At 39.3% G+C, this 11272-nt stretch overlaps 1 protein-coding gene across 1 annotated transcript in view; it reads left to right on the top strand.

Annotated features, from left to right (window-relative positions):
- Positions 1-134: 134 nt before the first annotated feature.
- TPR (translocated promoter region, nuclear basket protein) overlaps positions 135-11272 on the top strand; it is a 30871-nt gene continuing 19733 nt past the window's right edge. The window contains exons 1-13 of the mRNA XM_053469737.1: positions 135-414; positions 5392-5496; positions 5631-5704; positions 5829-5925; positions 6034-6137; positions 6785-6949; positions 8331-8423; positions 9439-9519; positions 9820-9907; positions 9997-10137; positions 10239-10330; positions 10841-11038; positions 11115-11222. Of these exons, the coding sequence (XP_053325712.1) occupies positions 264-414; positions 5392-5496; positions 5631-5704; positions 5829-5925; positions 6034-6137; positions 6785-6949; positions 8331-8423; positions 9439-9519; positions 9820-9907; positions 9997-10137; positions 10239-10330; positions 10841-11038; positions 11115-11222 (1497 nt within the window). The 5' untranslated portion in view covers positions 135-263. The remainder of the gene's footprint in view (positions 415-5391; positions 5497-5630; positions 5705-5828; positions 5926-6033; positions 6138-6784; positions 6950-8330; positions 8424-9438; positions 9520-9819; positions 9908-9996; positions 10138-10238; positions 10331-10840; positions 11039-11114; positions 11223-11272) is intronic.

The following is an 11272-nucleotide window of genomic DNA, read 5'->3' as shown; positions in this document are numbered from 1 at the left end:
GTTTATTAGATGTTTGTAAGGTATTCGGTGCCTAGAACGTCGGGCAACGTTACTTGCGCAGTTTTCACGGATGGGGACTACATTTCCCGAGATGCTCTGTGGCACATAGACGTCTTAAATACGTCATACCTATGCGGCCACTTTGCGCGATACTAGTGTGTTGTTTCCCATCAGCCCCCTTGGCTCGGGTCGGCGGCATTTCCGACCCGTGCTTTAATTATTGTCCTTAGACTTTATTCCTTTATTATTGAAGTCTTTGTAAGATGGCGGGCGTCCTGCAGCAAGTGCTGGAGAAGACCGAGCTCACTAAGTTACCCAAGGCCATTCAGAGCAAGCTAGAGCGGGCTTTCGCTGAGCAGCAAGGCGACATAGAGAGCTTGAAGGCGCAACATGAGAAGTTCCGAGTGGACTGCGGTATATATGCTAGTTCTCCATGCTGGGGGCGGGGAAAGACATAGCTTTTTATCTAAGATCTCCGTCCCGCTTATTTTATGCCTGCGACTTATAGTAAATGCGTCAGTCGGGGACCCATTAGTTTAAGTGCAGCCATGCAGTGCAAAGTCTGCCTGTGTCTTTATGGCTGTCTTGAGCACAAAGTTAAATACATGATGCAGGCCTTGGGATCTTTGACTGTTAGTTTAGCTTTATGTATTAGTATGCGAGCTTGTGTTGGGCCTGTGTCATTACTTGTTTGTACATAACGTACTACTTAATCTAGAATGTTTTAGCCTCTAACCCATTGCTGGTAAATCCTCGGGTAGTATGCATACTGTATAGAATTTCTCTGTGGGGAATGTTGGCCGTATTGGATGGTGCTTAAAGCAAGTGGATGTTTGCACCGTGTTCCAATTAATGTTCAAGTAAGAGGGGGTAGCGGCCCCCGAAAGGGCATTAACGTAGCTGTACAATTCCAAAATAATGCCCCAGTGGGGACAAGGGTAAGTTACAACTAAAACCAACCAATCCTGTTCCCGGGATCAAAAATACCCTTATTATTACCCCACCCTAAGACATCACTTTTTGAACGTGTTTGTTAAAAGGTATAACCAAAAAAGATGTTTAAAAACACCAGTGTCGCCAGTCCTACTGTAAAAGGTATACGTCACTGTGACATGAGGGCATTTGCCCACAGTTGTATAACACTAATAATATCAAATCATATATACTGTTGATGGCTGCAATCCTAACAACAAGAACAATTGAATTATAACCAGTGACACGGGCTTATTAAAAACTCAGACAAATAGCCCCCCCTGATATGTTTTGCTCCTCAGAGCTTCATCAGGTCTTCGCCATTAGCCCAGACCTCTGATGACCTTTTTTTTTTTATTCTCCTTTTGGTGCATAACTTAAATGATGGGCCAATGGGTTAGTCTCTCTGTATTCTTTGCAGCTGTTGCCTAGAAGTTAACTGGATCCACTGCGTATTAAGATGTGTTTTGTAAATGTCTGTTTCCTATATGGTCAGTAACAAGGCATAGCTTTGATGCTGGATGGGTGCTTACTCTTTGCACAAGTGCATTGATCCTTTTCCTTAGGTCCAGGCAAGTTAATATAGTGATATCACATGAGTAACATGATGTCGTCATGTTAGTCCATAATTTGTTGGGAAAGTAACGATTGGTACTGCTCTGATGAGGTCCATTGCCGCCTTGTGGATGTCAATACTATTTGCTAAATTTTCCTGCGCTTATCCCATCTGTGGCTCTCCAGGTTCAAATTATGGCCCCTGGTTCTGCTTGGCTTAATTTTATTGTGATGGTATTGTTGTGAACTTAAAAGAAATCTAGCTTTAGTCATGGTATGTGATGATCTTTGTATTTCTATCCTAATTAAAAGACAAAAACATGCGCACACAATTTTTTTTTTAGCTAACTTGTTTTCCAGCAAAATACCCCCTCTCGTTTAGTTTAACCACACATATTATACACGTGTGTGTATGTGTAGTAGAAGTATTATTAAACACTCATCTACAGACACCAGACAAGCCAGAAGGCTTGTTTTTCCCTCATTAATCTCATGGTGCTGCCACATCCACAAGGGATTCTGGGTAGGCACATGCAAATAAGGTCAACAATGATCACCTTTTGCCTCTATATCCACTTTATACATGGGTCCCTTGAAAGTAATTTGCCGCTGCACAAGACAGCCTTTAGACAAAACTCGGGTAAGAATTGCAATAGCCAGATCACCACTCATGGGCAGCTGTTTCGTCCTTAATGGGACTCGTCAGCATGAGTTTGGGATACTGGCTTAATAGTATTTCTTGGCTACCCCAAACCTCAACTATTAAGCCAGTATCACAACCTCATGCTGACGAGTCCCATTAAGGACAAACGGTTTTGTGCTTCTTTAAAAGAGCTTGGACAAAACATCTGGAAATCCCTGTTTTGCCTTAATTTCTAGAAAGTGAAAGATTGAAACCCGGTGTCAAATAAAATGAATAAATGTGAGAGAAAATACTTTCCTTTCTTTTGATCGGGTTTACAGCTGCAACCCTAAAAACACTCTCCACGGAATGTTGAAAATTGGTACAAACACTACTTCTGTCTAGGGGTGCTTGTAACTCGCGACGGTGTTGCTATAAGGCACTCGGTAACACCAAGATCGGTAGCAGGGGCCCCATTTGGCCCCTCCTCCAGGCATCAATGTCTGACGTATGTTGTATGACGACGGACGACTGATTTAAAAGCAGAGCAGTCGCCAATGCAGGTACTGCATTCAGCCATGCACGTCAATGGAGCCCAGCTTTCTAATCACAACATGATTAGTAAAATACTTGTAAATAATTCCCCACAGATGTCATATATATATTTTATCTTGCATACGAATATGCAGAAAAACAGAATGTTGCAGAATCTTGTAATACCTTTTTTATTGGACTAACAGTATTTAAAATAATAGACGAGCTTTCGGGAGTCCTCCCTTTGTCAAGTCAAAAGCATTTCTGACCAAGCAAGTGAAAAACACAGTTTAAAACAGTTTAAAACTGACCAGTACATGTTCTGATACAGGGTTAAAACAGGGGTTAAAATAACAAGATAGAGAATTTGCAGACAAAAAACTAAGAGGGTCGTAAATAGTAAATAGTGGCATATACTGCATAGATAAGGCTGGGGGGGAGCAGGGGTGAGCATGTAGGAGAGAGAGGGTGAAGGAAAAAAAAAAAAAAAAAAAAAAAAAAAAAAAGGCACAGGTTATAGGAAGTTTTGATAATGAGCTAAGAAGCTCAAATCCACATTAAGTCCTCTGTTTTTACAATCATAAAAATGTATCATTTTGGCTTCAAATGTCTTTCTTTCTTGGGTGTTTTTGAAATGACCTCTCAGTGTTCAAATCAAAACACTGAGAGGTCATTTCAAAAACACCCAAGAAAGAAAGACATTTGAAGCCAAAATGATACATTTTTATGATTGTAAAAACAGAGGACTTAATGTGGATTTGAGCTTCTTAGCTCATTATCAAAACTTCCTATAACCTGTGCCTTTTTTTTTTTTTTTTTTTTTTTTTTTTTTTCCTTCACCCTCTCTCTCCTACATGCTCACCCCTGCTCCCCCCCAGCCTTATCTATGCAGTATATGCCACTATTTACTATTTACGACCCTCTTAGTTTTTTGTCTGCAAATTCTCTATCTTGTTATTTTAACCCCTGTTTTAACCCTGTATCAGAACATGTACTGGTCAGTTTTAAACTGTTTTAAACTGTGTTTTTCACTTGCTTGGTCAGAAATGCTTTTGACTTGACAAAGGGAGGACTCCCGAAAGCTCGTCTATTATTTTAAATACTGTTAGTCCAATAAAAAAGGTATTACAAGATTCTGCAACATTCTGTTTTTCTGCATATTCGTATACACTGGACTAATACGGCTACCCCAAACTACAGTTTATCTTGCATAGAAAGCTTTAAAAAAGTATGATGTGGTGGGGTAAATTTGCCAAGTTCAGAGATGTACAGGCTGACTAGATATCCAAATTCCAAAAAAATGCATGCCTCTCAAAGGTGCCCTTTTGCATCCTAAATAACCCAACATTAGAGGGGGTTTCGCTGTACTCAAGAGGGGTGTTTCACATCTGCCTAAAATTATTCATGTAAGTCTTCTTTAAAACGTACACAAACTGGAAAATGTGGAAATCTGGATACATCAATTATTTTCCTTTAATTTTACCCTAAATTGATCCTTCTATTCAAAGTCCATCTAACTCTTCTCCTCTAACTTCAATGCAGCTGTGAATGTGAACCGCAACTTTAAATGTTTAGTTTCACACCTTGGAGATAAACAGCCTTGCTGTATGAACGGCTGTGGGGCTGTTCCTCATACCAGTACACTAAGGCTAGGTTTCCACTTGGGTTTTTGTCCTGCGTTTCTTTCTTGATGAAAAACGCCAAGAAACTGCCACTGCATTTACCTGCGTTTTTCTGGCGTTTTAGCCTTTCTGTGGAAATTGCTTTTTTTGACCTTAGGCAGTTTTTCCAGCCTTTACAAGTTAGAAGTTTCACCCAGCTAAAAGGGATTAGGATAAATGGCAAGTATCTGCCCTCTCCTGATGTCATTTACTTGGTAGACCCTTTTGTCTCTTTTCTGTGGTTTGTAAGGCATGCTTTATTTCGAATGTCTGCTCCTCTGGGAAGATTGGCCCCAAATGATGGTGCAAATTGTTTGCTGTTGCTTTTGGCACGCAGGATCCAGTTGATGCGTTGGGTATGTTTGTTTGTAATGGCATGTTTGTTCCAAATGGTGTAAAATTCAATATGAACCAGTCCAGGACTTTGTTTTGTGTGAAACTGTTTTTCAGCCTATTTCTCGTAGGACACACAGATACTGGGTCCATCCTCTGCATTGTAACTGTGGAAAAAAATGCCATAAAAAACGCCAAGGCAAAAAACCCACATGGCTTTTTCATGGCGTTTTTTCTCTCCCATAGACTTCTATTGGAGAAAAACGCCAAGATTTCTTGCAAAAAACGCCAGAGTGTCAACATGCTGCGATTTTGAAAAACTGCCACAGAGCCCAAAAAAGCAGAAAAACGCCAAAGAGGACTGAAAAAACGCCAAACAGAAAAACGCCAAGTGGATATGGCATTGTGCGATTTCCTATTGAAGAACAGCTAACATCTGGCTGCTGCCGTTTTTCACTAAAAAAACGCCAGGTGGCGCTATTGGCGTTTTTATGGGCGTTTTTAGCAAAAAAAAAAACAAGTGGAAATCTAGCCTAAACCATTTAGCACGCGCAGTTGGGATGATGCTGCGTTAATCTGCAGTGGTGTAATGATAGGTGGGTAGTCTAGCAGGATTTCCCTTTTACAGCAGAGACATCAGGACAGCCAAGCAAATTTGGGTTTACGCTGCATAAATATTTCATTCACTAACTTGGATTTACTTCTATTTCACAGATCAACAATATTTTGAAGTTGAGAAAAGGCTGGGTCAATGTCAGGAACGTCTTGTATCTGAATCACAGGAATGCCAGAATTTGAGAGAACAACTCAATAAAAAAAGTATGAATTGGATTTTTCTTTTTCCGTAGAACATAACTGCGTGTCAATTGTAGAATGGTATCGCATACGCTGAATAGTTCTTCTTTATCCGGTAATCTAAGACCTTATAACAATAGTAATATTTTGTCTTTCAGACGAAGAGCAAAAAGAATTAAATGAAAAAGTGAGAGATCTCGAGACAACCAATGATCGACACATAGCTTTGCAGGTAATTTTAAAAGATTACTGTATTTTAGTGTATAGTTTTTTGCCTGAATTGAGAATGTGTATATGTATATATAATTACACACGCGTTGAGTGTTAATGATCGCTTCCTCTGTTTCTGTTTGCAGTCTCAACTAACAAGAACTAAAGAATCAATTGAGGCAGAAAAAAGGGATTTGGTTCGCACAAATGAAAGAAGAGCCCAAGAGCTGGAACACTTAAACGGTACAGAACATTTGTTTTGGGCTCTACATACCATTAAATATCTGATCTTAATGTTAAAGAATATCTGCAATCTGGCAAACAAAACTTTAATTTGGTTTTCTTTTTTAGATGAGATTAAACGCCTTAATGATAAGCTCAAAGAAGCCAATGATGCAAAGTTAGAGCTGCAGTTAAAGCTGGATGAGTTACAGTCATCAGAGGTTTCTGTGAAGGTGAGGGTTTTTTTTGTGTGTGATACTGACACTATATGCCCTACTAGTTTCCCTAGTTAAGCCCTGTAACTGGTATGGTATTTAAAATGTTATGAGCAGTAGCGTATCGGTCAAAGAGACACTCCAGCCATCATATACACTTTAATGAATATAATGGGTGCATGGTCCCTTTAAATTTTCATGTCCGATTCTGCAGAATCCACCCCTCAAATGCTTTTGCCTCTTCTCTTGCCCTGCAGGAAATGCATTCAGCTGAATGCATCCCCCTGCTTACGATGCCTACGATCGATAAGATTGCATGTTACAGTACTCGCAAAGTATTTTGATATGCTTTGTTATAGAGGAAAGATGTCAGGGACTCTTTAATTCTCTGCAACAAGGTGTGGCATTAACAGCTTTAAAATCAGGGGGGGGGGGTCGGTGTCGTTTGCCACAAGATGAGTATTAATTGGGATAATCATGTCTCATTTAGACTGGAATAAGTAAATGCAGGTATATAAAATATATTTGATAGAGGGTACCTTTTTGTTTCCAAACCCATTTGTGTTGAAATATGTTGTTATAAAGATGAGTGAAGCATTTAAAATATGCAGATATAGTTTTATTGTATGTTTTTTCTGGGGGGAAAAAACCACTTTTCTTTTTAGTATCGAGAGAAACGTTTGGAACAAGAGAGAGAGCTCTTACAGAGTCAAAACACCTGGCTAAGTAAAGAACTGAGGTCGAAAACCGATGAGTTGTTGGCTGTTCAGAAAGAGAAAGGAAATGAGATTTTGGAACTTAAAGGAAACTTGGAAAACAAAAAAGATGAGGTAACGATCACAACATTACAATATAGAAGCTGTATATATATAGAACATGTAATATATGACAATTTGCCTTACAGAAACAGGTGGGGAGGCCCTGCACAGACGAGCTTACAACCTAGAGGAAATAAAGCTATATTAACCCCCTTCATATGTTCCATGACATATCTAGTACTTCATGCCTACAACATGCCCCCATGATTGTGGGGTGTCTGGGCAAACTGCACACCCACCCAGATCACCCTCACTTTGTCTTTGATCACTCCGGCAGGAGCAATTATACAGGCTCAATGAGCAGTTGCTGGCTTGCCGGCAGTCTCATTGACAGGCAGCTTCAGGGTGGGGGGGGTTGACTGTTATCATTTGCTGCCTGATTACAACATAAGAGCGAGTGTGCAGTATTAACTAATTCAATAACCAATTTTAGGGATTAATACCTGTTGCTGATCTGCCCTGAAGCTCAGGTAGATCTCCTACGGGAGCAACCAGAGGCTTCTCCCCGCAATCACCAGTCATGCAGCATTAACCCCTTGAATGCCAAAATTGTTAATATTTGTCCTCGAAGTCCACACAAGCTTGTGGGGACAAATCATTCCTATGAGTCATTAGCATTGAAAAAAAAGCTAAATAACCATGACCTGGAAGTCAAGTGTGCTTCCAGATCTGCTGCAGTTCAAACTAATGCAAGACCAATCAAGTGATCTGATCAGATCTCCTGGCCACAAGGAGTGATCTGAACATTGACAGCTAAAAGACCCTAAGGTCATGACATCAGTCTCACTGATCAGTGTCAGTGGCCTAAACTTGTCACTTAAAAGTTATCCTAATAAAAATGTGGCCAATGATTAATAATTTGGTCACTAATCATCACTCGCGATACTGTGACCTAATCTGATCCTGATACATATCACTAATACTATACGGTACTTTATCCTTACCCTAACATCTTACTGTAACGATAACTATCTACTAGCAGGACCCTGGTGTTACCCCTTATACTATCCGCTAACCTCTAGGTATTTTCACTAAACTAGTTATTTGTGTGCTAGTTGGTTCTGAAACACTAAAACAAATTTGAAAAAGTAGCCCCAAACCTAAGGCATGAAACACAAAAAAAATGTTTAAAATGCCCATAATTGACCATGATTGGCATAAGGCCCTTCTACACGCACTTTATAAAATATACCGCAAGAATTCACTCCCTGACATGTTCAGTGGTTCCTTCCAACGAGCAGTCTGTTCTCCTCCCTTAATTACAAGCGCGGTAGCCCATAATTTAATTATTCTACATAAGAAATCTGTTCCAACTATGTAAAGACATGTATTGATCCTACCCACATGAGAAGATTATAGCTTCAATATTTCATCTAACTTTTTTCTTTACCAGGTTACGAGACTGGAAGAGCAGACTAAGATCCTTAAATCTTCTAATGAAGATTTGCAAAAGCAAGCGGAAGAGCTCATGATTAAACTAAAGGAGGCAAGTATTTTAATCACTACTGTTATTGGAATGGGTGGTAGTACATGGCCATCGGTTGAGGAAAATTCTAGATTAACACGAGGTTCATTACCTTTGATTACAAACAATATTTGCTATGGGCAGGCATAAACACTGTAGGTACTCATTCCTGTCTATACTATCGGGTGCTTTAATGAACGATCAGCGGTTCTCAAACCTTTTCTCAGTACCATGTGTAGTTCTGGATTTTAGTGAATACCATGCTTTAGGGCCGTTGAGTAGAATATAAAAAGAAATCCATGACAGCAGTGTGGCACTGTATGCAGATTATTCAATGCAGTGGATCTATTTAATTATGGTAGGGTTGTAATACAAATGAGAAATTGTGCAATTCTTTATTTTCAAAAAGCAGGGAAAATGTCCTTGCTCAGTGTCTTTCTATGTACACCCATTTTTTTGTGTCCATTTAACACACTTTATTTATAAATTTGAGCCAAATGTCGGTTTAGTGTCACTTCCCCACCTGTTTTGGCTTTACTATACATGCTTCTTGTAATACTAAACATATTTAAAAGTAATATTTTGATTGTAGGCTGTTTTAGGCATGTTAGCTTTTCTAATAGTTATTTTTTCCCTCATTGGATATAAGCACCTGTGTAAGATATGCAGGTATATTTAATGTACACCACAAGATTGGGTCGCTGGCTGAACATGAGACTTAAGTCATTGATCGGATAACAATTTACTTTTTTTATTTATTTTTTTTTATGATCTGGAAGGACCTTTGACTTCCATGTCACTCCTGTTGAGGATTTTTAGAGTACATCTTTGACTGTGACTTGAGCCTGTAGGAACTGAAGACCATTTCAGTGTGCAATCAGATTTAATCAAATGTACTCTGGTATAATACATTCCCCCTCCCTTTCAGGATTCTTAAAAAAAAAAAGGGGGGGGGTAAACTGTATGCTTTATACCAGATTCTATGCTAAGTGGGGGGGGAAAGAAGAATCTTGACAATATCACGTTTCCTTTGCAGGTGAAAGAGCAGCAAACAAGTATGGAAGAAAAATTCCATAATGAATTGAATTCAAACATTAAGTTGTGTAACCTCTACAAGGTATGTTTGTACTACCTACAAGTTACATTAGTCAAAATCCTGTAAGTGCACCATGAAGATACTTTGAGAAACCTGCTACCCAAAAAAAAAGTGATTACTTTAAGGGCATTTTTAGAAACTCTGGGCCAGGCATCCTGCTACAACTAAAAGACAGCCGCTACTTATAGATATATGTTCAGAGCCAATAAAGTCTATGCTCTACCACCAATGGTCTCCGGTTATCAGTCCATGCGCTAAACAATAGTTTCGGGATAGTTTGTTAGTTGCTATGAGAAATATTTGTTTGCTTTTGGTTTTCAGAGTGCAGCTGAAGACTCGGAAGCTAAGAGTACAGAGCTCACCGGGGCGATGGAAGAACTTCAGAAGCTTCTGAAAGAAGCAGGTGATGGTAAGTAAAGTGTCATTACAAAGGTTATACTTGTCCCCACTGCATGTTATATGTTATAATCCACACGGCCGGTTCTCTTGTTCATTTAGCTAACAAAGCACTACAGGACCAGCTGGCGGAAAAAGAAGCGGGAAGCTTTCTGGTGGAAAAAGAGCTAGGTGAGAAAATCCACAATCTTGAGAGGGAACTTGAAAATGCCAATGACCTGCTTTCTGCCACCAAAAGAAAAGGTAAACCTGATTTGAAGGGATTTGTGATATAGTTCACAACTGTTGTGTTGTACAATTATTTTAAACAGTGTTGGTATTTTCACTTGCTTCTTTTTTCACAGGCACACTGCTTTCTGAAGAAGAACTAACCCTGATGTCTCCTACTGCTGCTGCAGTTGCTAAGGTTGTAAAGCCAGGAATGAAGTTAACAGAGGTAAAATATTACTATTGGTAGTCGTATACCCTCTGTTGAAAGTAATGATGTAACTTATTGAAGGGCTCTGCTTACCCTTCTTGGTTTAGTATTATTGTTTGATGATGGAAGATTATCCTACAATGCAAAGAACACCAGTAAATAAAAATATATTTAGCACAGTAAAGAACTTTTAAAGGCTTCATGGACCAATGAAGTAACTTGTTTACGTTCCTAATTATGAGCAGTTATATTTATTTTTTAACCAAATGCTGCTCTGGCACTTCTATCCATGTATGCATAACCTACTGGGTCCCATTTTTGGGAAAATGTGAAAAAAGCTAGACTAATTGCTGCAGAAACTGGTGGGGAAATATAATCTCAACTTAAGACTTTGGGGTGTGTGATGATACAGACTTCCAGTTAGTCTTTGCTACCCACTCCTGCTCTCGAACAACTTGTGCTAATTTACTTGATGCAGGGTGTGTTATCATTGATGTAAACTTAACTTTGTATGGCATCTGTCTGCAGCTCTACAATGCATACGTGGAAACTCAGGATCAGTTGCTGATGGAAAAACAAGAAAACAAAAGAATCAACAAGTACCTAGATGAAATAGTGAAGGAAGTAGAGGCCAAGGCGCCCATTTTCAAACGCCAACGTGAAGAGTATGAACGCATGCAGAAAACTGTAGCAAGTTTGTCTGCCAAGCTTGAACAAGCAATGAAGGTATTATATCTGTGTATTATGTAGACCTGTCCTAGCTCTGGTTACAAGGCCCTAAATTATTTCATTTTTTTCCCAGGAAATTGAGCGAATGCAAGAAAATACAGATAAGGCAAATAAGCATGCATCACTTCTCGAGAGAGAGAATCAGAGGCTAGAATTACAAGTCACAGATCTTTCTCAACAGGTATTTTGAAAATACTCAATATTCAAAGGGGATTGTGTATTTCATTTTAA

The sequence above is a fragment of the Spea bombifrons genome, chromosome 6, assembly GCF_027358695.1.
Source record: "Spea bombifrons isolate aSpeBom1 chromosome 6, aSpeBom1.2.pri, whole genome shotgun sequence".
Classification (NCBI taxonomy): Eukaryota; Metazoa; Chordata; class Amphibia; order Anura; family Pelobatidae; genus Spea; species Spea bombifrons.
This window is presented reverse-complemented; position numbering and strand designations above follow the sequence as displayed.